Below are 18828 nucleotides of genomic sequence, written 5' to 3' on the forward strand. Positions count from 1 at the left end.
AATATACTACCTGTGTGTGCAGTGTGTTAGGTGAGGTATGTCTAAGTACCTGTTTAACGCCAGTCTCAAATTGGAACCAATACTATAGTCTGTACATTACATTTCAAACGTAATATTTGATTTAGTCTGCGATGTTCAGCTACTAATATTGTGATGAGCATGAATCATGTTTTACCTATGATTTGAGTGAGAATAAAAACAATGCTTCCATGTTTGTTTGTTGTCTGGTCTGTGCTGTAAAGCCGTCACTTTCCCTTCGATAGCCTCTTGTTCCCCCTACCTTGCTGTTAAAATGGTCATCTAATGTAGGAGGGGGGGGCGACCCTCAACCCCAACGCACATATCTGACATGCCAGGTATTACCATGAGGTCACTCTGGTCCATGAAGTAAAAAAGTATTTAAGTCATCTTCAGCACAGGACCGAATAATGACATCTCCATCCCATAATGATCTCCTTCTCCATGTACCAGGCCAGCCCATGTGTCAGGAGCATTCAAAAGGGAACGATCAAAAACTCAAAACAAGCAAGAGCTATTCCATACCCAATACCTAACCTGCCCCCCCCCCTTAGACACCACCCCGCCCCACCTACCCCGCCCCCCCCCCGCCAGCCCTCCCTGTGCTGCCTCGTCCCCGGCGCTCTAAATTGGAGTGGGGCCCCCCGTCGCCCACAAAACCAACACGACAGGGCCTTTGCGTGTCGGAGGGTGACCCCCGTCTGTTCCATGCTATGGGATCCCACTGCGTGACTGAGGCCCAGCCCCTCCTCCTGTTCGGGGGGGAGACGTGCCGAGCGAGTCTTAATGTGCTCCACACTGATTGCTTTTCCCACAATGGGAGCACAAACTGGCCAAGTGACTCCGTAATTGCCTCGCCTGTTTCCCGGGGGGCCCCGTGGGCCCCATTCTGCTTGTCCGGGACGCTCCCATTAACAACCTGCACGCAATGCCCCAAACTCCTGCCTACTGGAAGCACACACACACACACACAACACACACAAACAGACACACACACTGGGTTGAACTGCTGCAAAAACTCCAACCCCAATGTGCTTCAGCATCGGAAAGCTGATTATAGGGTTTTTTTATTTGATCGTGGACACGGCCCAAATGCGTGTGGATTCACTGCTGCGTGCGCCGATGAAAGTCTCCCATCGCAGCCCCCAGTGAGGCCTGCAGGCGGGCAGCGGCGGTCCCAGTGTGAGGCCTTCCCCGGCGGAGCAGAGCTCAGCCCCCGGCTGCCCTCAGACGTCCTCCTCCTCCACCGTCTCCCCCGAGCGCAGCTTCACTATCACCTGAGGAGGAGGAGGAGCAGACTGCTGTCAGCGTCCCCCCCGACAGCCCCCCCCCCCCACCATAACACCCCCCCTCCCACACACACACAACTCCCCCTCACACAGTCCACCTCCTGCACCCCTGTACACCACCCCTTTCGTACCCCTCCACATACCTCCCCCCTAAAGCCCCCCTATGCTAAACCCCGCCATTCAACTCCCCCCTCGCCCCGCCCCTCGCCCCCCCACCCCTCCCAAGCAGTGAGCGGCTGCGGGTTCGACGGAGCGGGCTGGTGTCAGGAGGGAGACGGGCAGAGCAACGAGGAAGACCAGGCACCTGTTTCAGCTGGGCTATCTCCTTGCTGTCCAGGTTCCTCTGGGCGTTGTTGGTGATGGCCTTCACTCGCGTTGCGTAGCTGCAATGGACACCGGAGACACATTAGCCGCTAGGGGGCGTTCCTTCGAAAGGATTGTCCTTTGCGCCGATACGGTTCGTGTCCCCTCGCTCACATGAGGGAGGTGAGGGTCTCGTCCACGTTGCACTCGGAGGGCGAGGCGTTGGCGATCATGAGGGTCTTGGCGTTGCCCCCCAGGGAGTCCTGCATGATCTGGGTCAGCTTGCTGTTCCTGTAGGGCACGTGGGGCAGCTCCAGGGACAGTGCCGAGATCACGTCGCCCAGGGCGCTCAGGGACTTGTTGATGGAGTTGGCCTCCTGGGGGGGGGGTGGGGGGGGCAAAAGTTGGTTGAGAGAGAGGGGGTGTTCACACCTGCACTGACCCAAAAGGAGGATGCAGGTGTGCAGGTCTACTGCTGCAGCCGTACGACACTTTGAGCACAAAAGGGAGTAAAACACACAGCCAGGCTCCTGCACGCACTCGTACTGTACACGAATAAAGAAAGCAAACGATAAGGTTGAACAAACATTTGCCAGTAACTCTACAGAGCGCCTCACCCTCAGGTCCATGTCTGTACGGTAACTCTACAGAGCGCTCACATTCAGGTCCATGTCTGTACAGTAACTCTACAGAGCGCCTCACCTTCAGGTCCATGTCTGTACGGTAACTCTACAGAGCGCCTCACCTTCAGGTCCATGTCTGTACGGTAACTCTACAGAGCGCTCACCTTCAGGTCCATGTCTGTACGGTAACTCTACAGAGCGCTCACCTTCAGGTCCATGTCTGTACGATAACTCTACAGAGCGCTCACATTCAGGTCCATGTCTGTACGATAACTCTACAGAGCGCTCACATTCAGGTCCATGTCTGTACGGTAACTCTACAGAGCGCTCACATTCAGGTCCATGTCTGTACGGTAACTCTACAGAGCACTCACATTCAGGTCCATGTCTGTACGGTAACTCTACAGAGCGCCTCACATTCAGGTCCATGTCTGTACGGTAACTCTACAGAGCGCCTCACCTTCAGGTCCATGTCTGTACGATAACTCTACAGAGCGCCTCACATTCAGGTCCATGTCTGTACGATAACTCTACAGAGCGCCTCACCTTCAGGTCCATGTCTGTACGGTAACTCTACAGAGCGCCTCACCTTCAGGTCCATGTCTGTACGATAACTCTACAGAGCGCTCACCTTCAGGTCCATGTCTGTACGGTAACTCTACAGAGCGCTCACATTCAGGTCCATGTCTGTACGATAACTCTACAGAGCGCTCACCTTCAGGTCCATGTCTGTACGGTAACTCTACAGAGCGCTCACCTTCAGGTCCATGTCTGTACGGTAACTCTACAGAGCGCTCACATTCAGGTCCATGTCTGTACGGTAACTCTACAGAGCGCTCACCTTCAGGTCCATGTCTGTACGGTAACTCTACAGAGCGCCTCACCTTCAGGTCCATGTCTGTACGATAACTCTACAGAGCGCTCACATTCAGGTCCATGTCTGTACGGTAACTCTACAGAGCGCTCACATTCAGGTCCATGTCTGTACGGTAACTCTACAGAGCGCCTCACATTCAGGTCCATGTCTGTACGGTAACTCTACAGAGCGCCTCACATTCAGGTCCATGTCTGTACGGTAACTCTACAGAGCGCTCACATTCAGGTCCATGTCTGTACGGTAACTCTACAGAGCGCCTCACCTTCAGGTCCATGTCTGTACGGTAACTCTACAGAGTGCCTCACCTTCAGGTCCATGTCTGTACGGTAACTCTACAGAGCGCTCACCTTCAGCTGATGGTCCTTGGCGCCGGTCTTGGCGGCCCTCTCGCTGCCGGCCAGGTCCACCAGACTCAGTTTACCACAGCTCACGCTGCCATTGGTCAGGTTCCTGCCCTCCACCACGATGCCCACGATGAGGTGTGAGCGAGAGCTCTCCACGTTCATCTCTGAGGGGGGGGCAACGAGGGAGGGGTTGGGGGGGGTATTAAGGGTTGCGTGGCTACACACTGTGACGCCACATGACAGCTTTTGGAGGGACTTCCTCTATACGTACATCGTCTCCTGGCACGTTACGTTTCGACATGACTACGTATCATCCAGGACATAGTATGCCCTAACCACCCAGCTCCATAATGACACTCCATCTCCCCCTCCCCTCATTTCTAGACTAAAACGACCAATCGGAGCCATTTCGCCGGGGGCTTAGATCTCTACGGGGTGTGTAGGTGGCGCAGGGCGTACTGGTGGAGGAGATGTGGCGGTTGGCGCAGGCCTGCTGGAACAGAGCGAACAGCTCGGTGGCGCTGGAGGCGTCTCTGGTGTCTGCTCCCTGGGCAAACACCAGCCCCTTCCTGGTCCTCTTGATCTCCAGCCGCCGGCCTCTGCCCTCGGGGCCGCTCGCTAGCAGGTCCTGCAGCTGGTCGTTGTACAGCTCCAGCATGTAGGCCGAGACCTGGGCGGCACGGAGAACAGAGGAGGGGAGGGGGGAGGTGAGAGGAGGGGAGGGGAGGGGAGGGGAGGGGAGGGGAGGGGAGGGGAGGGGAGGAGAGGAGAGGAGAGGGGAGGGGAGGGGAGGGGAGAGGAGAGGAGAGGAGAGGAGAGGAGAGGAGAGGAGAGGAGAGGAGAGGAGAGGAGAGGAGAGGAGAGGAGAGGAGAGGAGAGGAGAGGAGAGGAGAGGAGAGGAGGGGAGGGTAGGGGAGACCTTGACTCTCACCTTGAAATCAAACTTGTCAGCGTTCTCCTGGATGATGTCAAATATGGCGTTGAAGGCCCGGGGCATGATTCCAGGGCTCTTCTGCTCCTTGTCCCCCACCATGGTGTAGGTCTTCCCTGATCCAGTCTGACCGAAGGCAAAGATACACACGTTGTAGCCGTCTATGGCTGACTGGATCAGCCTGGAAGAAAATCAGGCTGTAAGGAAGACTGGCTCACCACGTATTTACTTATAAGTGCTGATATTCAATGTTAGCTATGTCTTGGTGACGAATGCATGCCAGAAAACCTATCTGATAGGTCCATTTTCCCTGCTGACCTATAAGATTGCCCCAATGTGCCTGCTGACCGATGGGAGAGTGTCACCTGTTGGTGTCCTGGAATATGTCCTCCTGCGAGCTCTCCGAGCTGAACACCCGGTCGAACTGGAACTCCCGGGGCCCGCGGGCCGTTTCCACGGTCACGGAGTAGTCGTCTAGACGCTGCACGACCACGGCCCCGCCCTGGGCCGCCTCGGCGCGGCTCGCCGGGCGGATACGACAGAACACGCGGATTTTACCTGGACCGGGACGGAAACGCAGGAGTGCGGATGTGCGGGTGAGAGAGACGGAGACGGACGCAGGCGGATACAGCCAACACACAGGCAGACGCTCTACCTTTCATGTCCTCCACCATGTTGTAGTACTTCTTCCTCATGGTCCTCTCTGAGGTGTAGTTCTCCACGATCTTCTTCTTCTCCTCCCTCAGGTGCTTCAGCTGGCGACAGCACACAGGGGAGACGGGCATCACGGCGCCACCCGCGGGTCGGCTAGCGCACGCGCACAGACACACGCGCTCACTGACACACACACGCCTCCTGCAGCAGGGGTGCGGTCGAGAGCAGCTCACCTGGTCCTGCAGCACGAGGAGCTGCTGTCCGATGGTGTCCCCTCCCTCCCCGCCGGAGGCCTCCCCGCCCACCAGCACCTCGTCCAGCTCTGCACCCGGCTCACACCCTGGGGGAAGCAACCCAGGAGCCTCATCAAAATCCTCCCCTGTTCTAGAATGTTCCATCATTCCTCTCAGGAGACAGGCTACAGTGAGTTGGTTTTTGGATTCAGATTTTGTGAATCCAAAAAAATGTGAATGTGGATTCACATTTTTGGATTCAGTTACATTACATGACATGATATCATTGGTAGCCTGCAGGCAGTATTAGTAGGCAGTATTATAAAGGAGTATTAGGCTTGCAGGCAGGGTTAGGATGAGTGTTTACCGCTGGCAGCAGGGCTGACCCCGGATCTGATGCAGTCCAACGCCACCTGGGCAACCTCACACACTATAACGGTCTCCTGGAGCAGGGCCAGTCTGGGATATAAACACAGAGTCAGAGGCACTAAGACAGAGTCAGAGTCAGACACAGAGTCAGAGGCACTGAGACAGAGTCAGACACAGAGTCAGAGGCACTGAGACAGAGTCAGAGTCAGACACACATTCAGAGGCACTGAGACAGAGCCAGAGTCAGACACACATTCAGAGGCACTGAGACAGAGTCAGAGTCAGACACAGAGTCAAAGGCACTGAGACAGAGTCAGAGTCAGACACACATTCAGAGGCACTGAGACAGAGTCAGAGTCAGACACAGAGTCGAAGGCACTGAGACAGAGTCAGACACAGATTCAGAGGCACTGATTCAGAGTCAGTCTCACAGTCAGAGTCAGACACAGAGTCAGAGGCACTGAGACAGAGTCAGAGTCAGACACACAGTCAGAGGCACTGAGACAGTCAGAGTCAGACACTGAGTCAGAGACAGATTCAAAGGCACTGAGTCAGAGTCAGTCTCACAGTCAGAGTCAGACACAGTTCTATGGACACCGAATCAAAGTCCCAGAGTGATTGACACTCTTACTCAACTCTGTGTTTCTTAACTAAGGGTGAGGAATGAAGACTTCATGCTATGATCTGGCCAGTACTGACTCACCGATGAACCCAGGTTTGCCAAACACAGTCTCAAACAATACATCTCTAGACAGTCCACATCAAATGACGACTGTGAATGTTGCAATATTGAACGTTCCACACCGTGTCGAATGTGGGTTCTCCTCGTCGCTGGAATTGCGGTCATCTACGGTCATCTGGTCGATTTGCTCCCTGGCCTGGGTCAGGGCTGTGTGGTTAACCTGGACCATGCGCTCCAGCATTAGCCTAGCCTCTGTCACCTCCCCACAGATATAATGGGCCTGGAAGTAAGAATGTTGTTGTGTTTGTCCAGCAGACACTTTTCATCCAAAGGTACAGGTCCTGACAGGAGTATGATGATGTTTAACACTTTAACAATCCTTAATATTGTGCTCTGTCAGGGAGAACGACACTACTTAGTCTGAATTTGTTGTTCTAATAACGCCTATCTTCCTTGTCAGACTTTCTGGAGAGGCGTATGCATTGTCTATCAGAATCAGAATCAGAAGGGAGCATATGTAGCAGGAAGGTGAGTATGACCTTCTGTATGACGGAGCGCAGCAGGGTGGTGCAGGGGGGGAGGGACTCTGCGGGGAGCGGGCTGGCCTCGGACTCCAACAGCTCGGTGATCTCCCTCTCCCTCTGAGACAGGCTCTCCTTCAGCTCCTCCAGGAGGACTTTAGCTCCCTCCAGTGGCAGATCTGCATTGCTGCGACCCTGGGGCGAGCGAGGGATGGGAGGATACACTGGACTGGAGGATGGGTTCGTTTAGCTTCGATCCCAAATCGCATACAGTCACGGATTTGAACCTGGAACCTTTTGGTCTACAGCCCCAAAGCTAACCACTGAGCTTTTCCTTGCAAATGTGCTTGATCCAATCGCAATCAAGCCAGATCAGAGATGACCTCATGCTAACATGGAAGGTTGAAGGGTTCAAAGACTACCCAAAAATCCCCATGGCAACCAACTACCTGATCCACGTGACGGCACCGCTCACCTCGGTCTGCTCGGCGCCATGGCGACCATTCCCAGAGGGATCGCCAACCTCGAGGGGGAGCTCCGCCCCTTCCTCTGCATCCTGCTGTGATGTCATCAACATTTCCTGGACTTTCCCCACTTCCTGTCTGGCCATTTGGAGTTCCTGTAGCGCTAATCGGCATCACGGCAGATATCGACCACACATGATACACAAAGACACAGACATACACACAGTCAGAAGCATGCAGGACACCTGAGACTTGATGACGTTAAGTTACTATGGGAACGCACACACACACACACACATATGCACACACATTGACACACCAACACACACCAAAACACTCAAACACACATACAAACTCCCACACAGTCATACCAACACACACTCACTAGATGCCTGGTGACTGTGGAGCAGGTCTAGTTTGGAGGAGAACAGCTCCAGAATTTTGTTCTGGGGAGAAGAAAAAAAACATCATTCATTCTCCCAGAGCAGCAGCTAACATGTCCTGTCACCTCCTTAAAGGTCCTCTCCTTCAAAACAATCAAAACAACTTCAGCTCTGCCCTGCTGCAGCCTGGCCAGTAGGGGGCTCCACAGGCCCTCCAGGGTATGCCTGCGACCATCTGACCTTCTCTCTCTGCCACTGGAGAGCCTCGTCCCTGGTCCTCCTCCTTTCTGCTGCATTCTCCTCCTCCAGCCTCTCCTTCTCTCGCCTCAGGGCCTAGGCAGAGCCAGGGACACACCTAGAACACTCAACCACCACCCAGGAACACAGTCTGTTGGATATAACTCTCGTTTTAATCATAATTGGAAGGGCGGAGGGATGGAGGGGTGGAAGTCCGGAGGGGTAGAGGTCTGGGGTGGAGGGGTGTAGGGGTGGAGGGGTGGGTGGATGGAGGGGTGGAGGTCTGAAGGGGTGGAGGGATAGAGGGGTGGAGGGATGGAGGGATGGAGGGGTGGAGGGGTGGAGGGGTGGAGGGGTGGAGGGATGGAGGGGTGGAGGGGTGGAGGACTAGAGGGGTGGAGGGGTGGAGGTCTAGAGGGGTGGAGGGGTGGAGGTGTAGAGGGGTGGAGGGGTGGAGGTCTAGAGGGGTGGAGGGGTGGTCTAGAGGGGTGGAGGTCTGGAGGGGTGGAGGGGTGGAGGGGTGGACTTCTGGAGGGGTGGAGGTCTGCTCACAATGACTCTCTCCTCCCACTGAGTATTCTTGTTCTCCACCTTCTCCTTGTAGAGATCCAGGATTCTCTTCAGAGCATTCAGTTTACTCTGGTAGTGGGATCTGATCTTCTGGACTGTTCTGTCCTGAGGGTAGACACGTGGAGGTCAGGAGTGGCACATACACACACACACACACATACATACACACATCTGCATGCACAGACACGCACACACACACACAGACACGGGCACACCCGCACAAACACACCCACCTGGTTTTCTCTTGAGGCGATGAGGAAATTCTCCTCCAGTTCCTGCACCATCTCCTCATGTCTGGTCTTCATGGCATGCATGTCCTCTGCTATCTATTGCCGGGAGGGACCATCAAGCATCCATCACTGGAAGTCATAGTGACCGGATCATGATGGAACACCAACAGTTACAATGACCTGCTCTGTTAGGTGGGAGTCAAATGATGTAAGGATTAAGGGGGGTGTGACGACGTGCTCAAACACGAGAACAGAATACACATCTCCAACGCAGTTCACACAATTGATATCATGTACACACACACACACACACACACACACACACAGTAGCATTCTGCCACCTCTCTAAGCTTGAGGGCAACTCAACATGTGAGTACCGGGAAGGACACAAGATGACAATGACCTTCTTGTTTCCACCTTCCACAAACAGACTTTGCTTCTGTGTACAACAGAGTTAGCTCCACTGCAGTTTACCAATGGGATGCTAAGCTAACTCTACTGCAGTCTATAGTACCTTCGTTATGCTAAGCTAGATCGAGGCTACGTCAATCTACCTGTGTCATGCAGAGTTCAGCCGAGTCATAGGGAATGTAGATCTTCGCGTCCATCCTTCCTTCAGCTTCCTGGTTCCTCTCTCTCTCATTGGACGAAAATGTGTCTGACAGGAGCAAGATTGGAGCAGACCACCAGGAGACCTACTTGGCTAAATGTTTTCGTACACACTCGCGACATCATTGTTTGACCTGCGTCTGCCTTATTCTCTCTGTAACACCAAATCGTCCTCAGTCCAAAACTAACATGAGAACATTCTGACTCCATCCCTTCCTCCTTTACTCCCTCCCTCCCTTCCTCCTACACTCACTTACTTCCTTCACCAGGGCCGTACGCAGGGCCCAAAAAATACTGAGGTCATGAGTCAGAACTTCTAGACGGGTTTGGGGGCATGCTCCCCCGGAATTTTTTTAAATTACATTATTTAAATATGGCCATTTTCTCTTATTGAGTCTTAAGCAACAACAAAAACAGAAATACGAAAAAAAATACCGAGGACACGACCTCGGTGTCCTCAATGGTAGTTACGGCCCTGTCCTTCACCTTTCCCTCCTTCATACTCTCCTTCTCATCCTCCTCCCTCCTTCCTTTTCCCCTCCTCCTTCTCCTCTTCTCTCCTCTCCGACTGCCCTTCTCACCCTACCAACCTCCTTACCTCGCCCTCCCTCCTCCTCCACCTCTCCCACCTTCCCTCCACCTCTCTCCTTCCCTCTCTCCTCCCTCCCACCTGGGTCCTTGTTGCGGTCAGGTCCGATCCAGCGCCGAAACGCCTCCCACCGCCTCGACCACTGGGCCTTGGGCTCGACCACGGCTTCAATCACAAAGGTCACGGTGCAGATTAGAGGCTTGTCATTTCGCGTGGGAGGTCAGAGGAAGAGCTTCAATGATTTGGGCTGACACAAAGTTATTGTTACTCCTAAAATGTGAACAACATATGAATGGTATCAACGGTGTAATTATAAAAGAGTAAAAAAGGACTGTATTGTATGAGAAGATTCTTAACTGTAGGATCATATCCCACCATGCTACAAATCCAGAAGAATTTCAACTGTCAACTTTCAGATTTCATCCTACACATTACCCCCCAAAAAGACGTATGTTACAGTAAAATACGTATACTAAAAGGCTTTTGAAGGAAACATACAGTACAGCATATTTGTTTGGAAAGCATCTTCTTTTTATTCAGTTTTAAAACATAGTTTACAGTGCACTGTCTATGGATTTTATTATGAGTGGGTTAACACGATTTATTGTCGATATTTAAAACACACTTTAATTGTCTGAGGAGACTGGTCCACAGAAAGCTTCCGTTTGAACTCAAGTTTCATTTAACATTTACACTTCAGATGGAATTAATAATGAATAGACATGCGGGATTTAGTTACTGTTTATAAAGACAGTAAGTTCAGACAGTAAAATATATCTCTCTCTCTCTGCCACCCTCCCTCCCTTCCTCTTTTTTAATCTCTTTTCTGTTTCTTTTCTTTCTGTCAGCGAGTGGAATGTGTTGTGTCATGTCGCGACTCTCCTCCCAGAAACACCTTGTTATGGAGACACAGATTGTATACAATCATTAGGAGACATCACAAGTAGGGAGTTCACTCTAGGGATGAATAGTGCTTACGTACTGCACATCCTCTGGTCTACACTCGTTTAAGGATGACAGCTAATAAACTTAGGCATCTTTAGTGAGCCTAAGCCTTTTTTTAATGTGTGTACAGTATGGGTTTAGGGTAGTGTTAGGTCTTCAGGACTGAGTAAACTCTCGTGATAGCATCATCTGAGTTAAGGTTGAGGGTGAGGGGTGAGGATGGATGTGTGGTCTGTTAGTCTGACCTCGGTCCTGGTCCTGGTCCAAGTGTGTGTTGTGGACCGTGCACGGTTGCTGGTGAACCACCTCCTCTCGGAGGTCCGGCACGCTGCCCGGTAACTCCTCCACCAGCGACACGGTCACGGGGGCAGGGCGACCCCGCAGGGAGCCCACCGTGTCCTCGGGGCATGGGGACAGGGTGGTGGTTTCCCAAGCGCCTGAGCAACAGTAACGAGAAACAAAAGAGATTGAGGGAAGAAAATGAGATTTTAAGAGCGAGAGAGAGGTTGAGGGAGAGAGAGAACAAACGAATGAGACCGAGATAGAGAGAGAGAAGAAGACACAGACAGATAGAGAGAGAGCTTCAGACAATGAAAAAGAGAGAGGTGGAGACGGAGAGAATCATTGATCAGACTGCCAGACACACAGTAGGTAGACACACACAGACTGTCCACACACATGCACACACAGTCACATAGATACAAACTGTACACACACTCACACATATGTATACTCTACACACACATGAACACACACTTGCAGGCACGCATAAATGTACACAAACGTCCTACTGGAAGTCTGACTCCATCAAATAGAATAAACATCCTTGTTACATGGTAAAAGGACCCAATGTTGTAGGATTAGGATGGATACACAGGGATTAGAGTGTGTGTGTGTGTGTCAGCTTACGTTGTTTTGATGCCGGGGCAACAGCGCAGCGCCTTCCAACTTTCTTCCCCAGGAAGGTGAGGGACAAGGAAACGTTCTCTGTTCCCGAGGAGTTTACGTACATGGTGCGTGTCTTTAAGAGGGGCTTTATGTGTGTGTGTGTGTCCACGTTGGTGTGTGTCTATGTGCAGCAGTATGTCATAGCATGTATGGTTTGAATAATGGCACCTTTTCCCCAAAGCTGTAAGGCAAGCAAAAAAGTTTAATGTGCAACCAAAACACAAATCTTGTAATTACCTGACAAGTGCACCGTGAAAACAGTTATTTAGGACACTAATTAAGTCACAGGGAGAACACATTCCCTGATGAATTCAAGAGAACGCCGTGCCCAACTATTTCGGCTTTCTGTGTGTGTGCGCGTGTCTAATTTGGTCTACGCAGCAGAAAATGACACAATCGACACATCTGGATCAGACCAGTCTCCAGCAGTCAGGAGGCAGGACAGTACCATCAACAACTGGCCTCCACATGTTGTTCTGCCCTGTCAGCTAGCCCTCTCTACATCCAGGCAGGAGTAGACGATGCCAGAGTTTTATATAAGCTCCCACACCGAGTAAACATGAGGACCCTGACATGGTCAAAGAGTCCGTCGGTCACCAATGCTTCTGGGTCATCAATGCATACATTTCAATTGAACGATCGCAAATATATTCTCAGCGTGGCCCAAGGCAAAAAGGTGGTATCAATTGTACCACTCATGTAGCTGCTCAGTGTTGCCATGGTGAGTATGTCTACCTATTCACCCAATCGATGGCTAGCAAAATGAAAATCTGAAATCAAATCAGTTCCAGAAGGCTGGATTTGATGTAATTTACCTGAGATCAGATCTGAGGCCCTCGGGGTAGCTGTGGTGCGGCAGACCGGCTGTTCCTGTACAGGTATAGACGGACAGCTGGGAAGCGATGGACTTACTCAGCCTTTTGGGGAGGGAACGAAGCTCTCAACACTGTTTAAATATTAAACCTTCAGAGATGGGGTTTCAGCTGGTATTAGCTTGCCCGCGCTAGCCAGCCAAGGGCCTCCAAACTGTCCTCGGGTTTCCAGTGAGGGAGATAGAGATTGTAACTGGACGCTGCCTCTTTATCTGTCGGTCCAGGAGACCCCCCCCCCACCACCACCACCACCACCACCACCACCTCAACCATGTTTGTATCAGGGTCATGCTTCAAGTACGTACTCATTCATCCAGACACGGGCCCATAGACTGTGGTTTGTTGTAGTATCCAATCATGCTAACTGACGTCAGTGGCGAGGGTCAAAGCCTGCCATTGAGTTGGTAAATGGAGTCCGGTTCTATAATACCACAACTCCCTATTTGGGAATCGTGGTGTCTGTTCTCCAAGCCCACAAACCCACCACTGCTGATTTGGTTTCGCTTGGCGGTGTCACACAAGGCTTCTCCAGCAGGACAACGAGGTGCCAAACTGCTTCTGTCGTTTGCGGAAGTGAAAGCATGATGTCTGGGCACAAACTGACATCATCTGCTGAACACAAGTGGGCCTAAATCTCTCCTGGCGGCTTATAATGAACATTCAGACTTCCTCTTCAGGAAATAACCTTGGCTCCCCTCCCTTCCCTTCCCTTGGCCACTAGCCAGAATACCTTGCACCAATGAGATTCCTGACTTGGAAAAAGCACCACTTCCTGTCACCGTTTTTGCTCTTAAGCCCCTTTGAGCGTCATCTATTGTTTAGGATGGACAGGTTGGACGGGTAGGTGGTTAATAGGTAGTGTTAGGTCTCAGTTCTCAATCATGCAATCAACAACTTCATACACACCCTACCCTGAGGGAAGCATCACTAGCTTCTAGGAACGTCTCTTCAGGTACTGATGAAATCATCGGGTTCAAGAGTTTGTAATCTTTCGCATGAGTCAAGCACGCCCGTTTCCTCACGTTTTGTTGCGTAAGCACGTTTCGTTGAGTAGTCATTTAGCAGATGCTATTATCCAGAGCGTAACCAATAACACAAGTTATATTTCTTTTTATATTGAACAGTTCCAAACAAGTCTTTGCTTAAACTTCAATTTTAAATCTGCCTGTTTTGGAAAGATGCAACAAAGTTGTCCTTTCACTAAAAAGGCACGAGTTGCACGACTGAGGAAGGGGATAAAATATTTGCATCAAAAAGCATTTTCTAAACAGATCTGATATCAGCCTGCTTCGCACGTGTAAAAAATATACATTTCACTTCCAGTTACATTGTTATTAGATCCATTGCTCTACGGCAACTGTATGGAAACTTTTTGGCGTCAGTTCAGCGCTTGAGAATAATCCTCAGTCTCGCAACCAGCTGTTTCCGTCCAATAGCAAAGAAGAGAGAGTGTGGGCTGGACCGGTTGTTAGGTGTGGTTTATCCGTGTGTATAAATACACGAGCGTTGCTCTTAATATTCCCCTCTGCATCACAGAGAAACCCAATCGGGACAGACTGGTAAGATGCTCAACTTTATCGTACATTGGTCTATGAGTAACATGAATCGTTTTCTAGTCGTTAATGCTTTCTGTGATTCACATATGTAATTGTGCTCAGGTGGAGTATAGTGGGTGTGGCGCGTCAAGGAAAATGTGGGTACGCCCGAAGAGCTTCATGTTCGAAGTTGTGTAAAGAAGTCTATCTACATGTCCAGAAGCAAGAACAAATTATGATAGTTGTCTATCTCATTTGCCGCAGTGTGGTGTCGGATAATATTTAAGCTACTTTCTGAACGTTCAGTTAGGCGTGGTCACCAGATTTATTTTGGTAGGAAGCAGAACTTGATTTGTTCTACCAGAATTTCTCCATCCTGGCAATAAATGCCTTTGGTTGCATGTTAAGTGTACAGTGTCTGTGTTTTATGTACTGTGTTGTTCATCTGTTCTTTGGAGGGGACAAGGAGATAAGCAGAAACAGTCTGCATTACTAACTTAAGCTAGCCTCAAACACTAAACATTAGACCTAGTATTTTATAACCTAGTTTTGTCTATTCTTCTTAAACTTGATGCCTGGTTTTGTGCTGTTTGTCCCTCTGCAGACCCCAGCTCCAGAATGTCCTTCATTCAAGAGTTCCTCAAGCAGACCGTCTATCTGGGCATGCCCGATGACTCAGTACGACCACACTCCGGTTACTGCGCCAACCACTCACTTCTGCTCTTTTTTCTCTTCCTGTGGTATGCTTGTGTGGAAAAACTTAGCTGTGTGTTTACACGGAGGAAGGGAGGGAGGGGGAGAAGAAGGAGGGATATTGATAGAGAATGACTGAGACGGAGAGAGGGAGGGAGAGCAGAAGTTGCAGAACTAGGCGTAGAAGGAAAGAGGCACATCAGAAAGATGCAGGGTGAAAGGAGAGCCACGAAGTGAAGAGTTAAGAGGGAGATATGACCATGTGAGGGCCATGACTCATGGGAGAAGGAATGTGAGCCCCTCCCTTCAGAAACACAACTAAAAAAACTTCAGCTTTCTCTCCTTTTCTTTCCTTGAAAAACCTATGGCCGTGTTTTACAGGTCTATCTACTTTGCCTCATTTCTGTCTCGTACTCCTCAAGGCTGTGCTATTGCCAGTTACTTCTGTGTCCACGTTACAAAATCCGAAATGGTATGTCTCATCGTCTCTCCCACTCCCAGACCTTGCCCAATGAGGGAACTGTAAAGCCAGACCCCCACTTCAGTGCCAGTGGTGATGCAGGCATATTGGATAAGGCCATCAAAGCTAAAGGTGACTTACACACACACACACACACACACACTGTGCATCACTGCAGAACCGAGAACCATGGCTTGTCAAACACAAAGACCATGTGAGCGTGTGTGTACATGTTACTGTTCTGTGAGTGTGGCCGCTAGATCTTGTGCAAGGAGCCAGCCTAAGACCAGGGTCTTGTCTGGACAGAGTGGTGCTGCTGTAGTTCCACGTCACTTCCTGTGTGTAGGACAGACGGTGGTGTGACGGCGTTTAAAAACAGACTCCCCGTGTGTAGGTGTGGATGAACACACCATCATCGACGTCCTGGTGAAGAAGAGCAACGCTCAAAGACAGGAGATCAAAGAAGCTTACCAAAAGGCCAGCGGGAAGGTATGGCAAACCCGACCCGTGTGTGACCGTCCTTGTTACACACACTCGTGTGTGTGTGTGTGTTGATGGTTGTGTGTGTGACTGCCCTGACCGTGCGGTGGGTTTCCCCCAGCCGTTGGAGGGGGCTCTGAAGGCAGCCCTGAAGGGGGAGCTGGAGGACGTCGTTCTGGCTCTGCTGAGGACGCCAGCCCAGTACGATGCTCAGCAGCTTAAACTGGCCATGAAGGTATGGAGTGCACACACACACGGACACTGTAGATGGTGGCAGAGAGTGAAGAAGCTACACTGAAAGAGTTGTGAAATATATGTATCTGTACTGAGATATTGTCATGGTTTTATTCCTGCTGGGTAGTTAAATCCACTCGCATGCAATCCTAAACCAATGTGTCTCTGCCCTGTTTTTCTGCCTTTATCCCACTTGACGGCAGCTATTGAGCTGAAGTTGTGCTTTTGATTGATAAGTCACCAGACAAGTTTTATCTGTTTCTCTCTCCCCCCCCCCCCCCTCTCTCTCAGGGTTTGGGAACAGATGAGGACACTCTGATTGAGATCTTGGCTTCCAGAACCAACAAGGAGATTGTCAAGATAAGGAGCGCTTACAAAGAAGGTGTGCTACCGCGTAGATATACAGTGCTAGACAAGGAACGCTAAATCTGGTCCCAAGTTTTGTATACGCTCTGCGTGTGATACAGCACAGTCCCCGCTCAATCCTCATCATCTATTCAATTGTCGTTGCTAGAATTTAAGAAGGAACTGGAGGCTGACATCAAGTCGGACACAGGCGGAGACTTCCGGAATGCCCTTCTCTCACTTTGCAAGGTGTGTATCAGGGAGGGTGAGGTCTGTGTGTCTGGACGTGTGTGTGTAACGGAAAAGGAGTGGCAATTCTGGTCCTCCTGAATGCTCAGGATTCCACACGGACTGAACAAGTTTCTTTCTTTTCCCCCTGTACCTGCCTCCGCCAGGCGGCCAGGAGCGAGAGCCTGACTGTGAACGACGAGCAGGCGGACAGCGACGCCAGGGCCATCTACGAGGCCGGAGAGAAGAAGAAGGGCACCGACTGCTCCGTCTTCATCGACATCCTCACCACCAGGAGCGCCCCCCAGCTGCGGAAAGGTGAGACCCTCCGGCAGGCAGCCACCACGTCCCAACTGGAAGCTGTTCGTTGATAGGGCAACGTTTGGTGGCACATTCAGATGAGTACTTTGAGGTAGGGGTGGAGCTCGGTGGTTCGAGCATTTGCCGGCAGATTAAGAGATGGCTGATGATGACGCCTTATTGTAAATTCTCTTCTGTTCTCTGGTTGTTTTTTGATATTCCAGTCTGATCATGGTTTTGTGAAACACAAAAGGATGAACTCTTGTGTCTCCCGTAGTGTTTGAAAGGTACTCCAAGTACAGCAAGGTGGACGTGGCTAAAGCCATTGATCTGGAGCTCAAGGGGGATATTGAGAGCTGCTTGATTGCGACAGGTGAGCGCAAACAAAAACCTATTTATCGTGACCTTGACCTAATGCTCATCTCGCTCGTCATGGTTGACTTTCTGCTTCGGCCTGTGTATGTTTGCAGTGAAGTGTGCTGGAAGCAAGCCGGCCTTCTTTGCTGAAAAACTCAACTTGGCCATGAAGGTAAATATATTTCTAAAATGTTATTGGTCTAGCAGAATTATCCTGAATCGTTATCCAAAGCGATAATGAATGTAGAACGTACGGAAGAAGATCAAGGATCAGAAGTGCCGAGTCGTAATAGTATTTCAGTGGTCAGAGCGAAGCGACAGTCTATTTACGAGCCATGACCACATCTCGGCTACCAGACACGGTCAACAAAATAAATGATAAATGTGTTCAATGTTACATGCAGTAGTTATAAAACTATATTTACTACAAAGTCCATGCACTTATGATTAAGGTGAACCTATAACTCTGTTTTTTCTGCGTGTTCTTCAGGGTTCTGGAACCCGCACCAAGATTCTGACTCGAATTATGGTGAGCCGTTCAGAGGTGGACTTGACCCGGATCAAGCAGGAGTACAAGAAGATGTTTGGCAAAACCCTGTATCAGGACATTCTGGTGAGCAAACGGCTTGGACAACTTATGAAGACGTTTTAAAGAGGTTTCAGTTTTGTTGTCGAGGCTGTTCAGTCACCATAAAATGACTGCTCACCTGTTACAAAAGAAAGAGATACAAGCAGATGATACAGACAACAACTTACTTCCACTAATGCTGTGCGTTCTTCCGGTCTCTCCCTGTCAGGACGATACTAAAGGAGACTATGAGAGGATCCTCCTGGCTCTCTGTGGAGAAAACTGACCTGGATGAAGCGCTTCTACAGTCACCAGGGCAACGTGTAGGAACTGCCCCGGAACTCCTCTCTTCTCAAGTGGCAAACCCTGTATATGTCTTTACCCCCACTGCAAAGAGTTAGAAACCCTGACAATCAAGTTTTAGTCAGGGCGTGATGTTGAAAAGTTGCGAGTGTCACTGCAGGTAAACCAATAAACAGCATGTTGGTGTATGATGATGATGATGATGGGCCTGTCCATCTTGTTGGATGGGTAAAGGATGGATGTTGGCATGGCTGTGGTCCCAACAGGGCATCAGTACCGTGTCCATGTTAGGGGCTTGGGTGGAATGCACATAGTGACCCAGAGTATCACACTGATGGTGTGGCAGGGTTTGCTTACTGGAAAAGAATACCTTCTGTCAATAAAGCTTTGTTATATTGTTTGTATTTTGTCTGTATTTTGCCACGATACCATGTCCATTTCTAGATTGAACATTGCTGGCTAATTATCAACACCCACTCGTTACATTCTTTTACAAACTTGTCATCTCTGGAAAGTATTGGACATGCCAACGAGGCCACCTAGTGGTGAGATCTGAAGCTACATCGCAAACCCAAAGAGAAAAACTTTGCACACAACAGTTATCTGTAATCTTATCCAAAAATGCTGGTTTGAC

General features: G+C 50.5%; 2 protein-coding genes across 2 annotated transcripts; one reads left to right on the forward strand and one right to left on the reverse strand.

Annotated features, from left to right (window-relative positions):
- Positions 1 to 1244: 1244 nt before the first annotated feature.
- On the reverse strand, positions 1245 to 13329 carry si:dkey-96l17.6 (kinesin-like protein KIN-14E). The gene is made up of 10 exons (XM_047015604.1): positions 12997 to 13329; positions 11781 to 12000; positions 11117 to 11308; positions 4751 to 4943; positions 4386 to 4566; positions 3914 to 4124; positions 3458 to 3618; positions 1785 to 1987; positions 1612 to 1690; positions 1245 to 1295 (listed from the first exon to the last, which is right to left on the reverse strand). Exons 2-10 carry the CDS (start codon positions 11881 to 11883, stop codon positions 1245 to 1247), a joined length of 1374 nt encoding a protein of 457 aa, XP_046871560.1. The 5' UTR covers positions 11884 to 12000; positions 12997 to 13329.
- Positions 13330 to 14144: 815 nt separating this feature from the next.
- Positions 14145 to 18594, forward strand: anxa1a (annexin A1a). The gene is made up of 12 exons (XM_047015948.1): positions 14145 to 14250; positions 14831 to 14904; positions 15421 to 15511; positions 15774 to 15868; positions 15981 to 16094; positions 16385 to 16475; positions 16608 to 16687; positions 16834 to 16984; positions 17244 to 17339; positions 17437 to 17495; positions 17814 to 17936; positions 18121 to 18594. The coding sequence occupies exons 2-12, from the start codon at positions 14845 to 14847 to the stop codon at positions 18175 to 18177; spliced, it is 1017 nt and encodes a 338-aa protein (XP_046871904.1). The 5' UTR covers positions 14145 to 14250; positions 14831 to 14844; the 3' UTR covers positions 18178 to 18594.
- The last annotated feature ends 234 nt before the right edge of the window (positions 18595 to 18828 follow it).

Source organism: Hypomesus transpacificus, unplaced genomic scaffold, assembly GCF_021917145.1.
Source record: "Hypomesus transpacificus isolate Combined female unplaced genomic scaffold, fHypTra1 scaffold_31, whole genome shotgun sequence".
In the NCBI taxonomy this organism is placed as follows: domain Eukaryota; kingdom Metazoa; phylum Chordata; class Actinopteri; order Osmeriformes; family Osmeridae; genus Hypomesus; species Hypomesus transpacificus.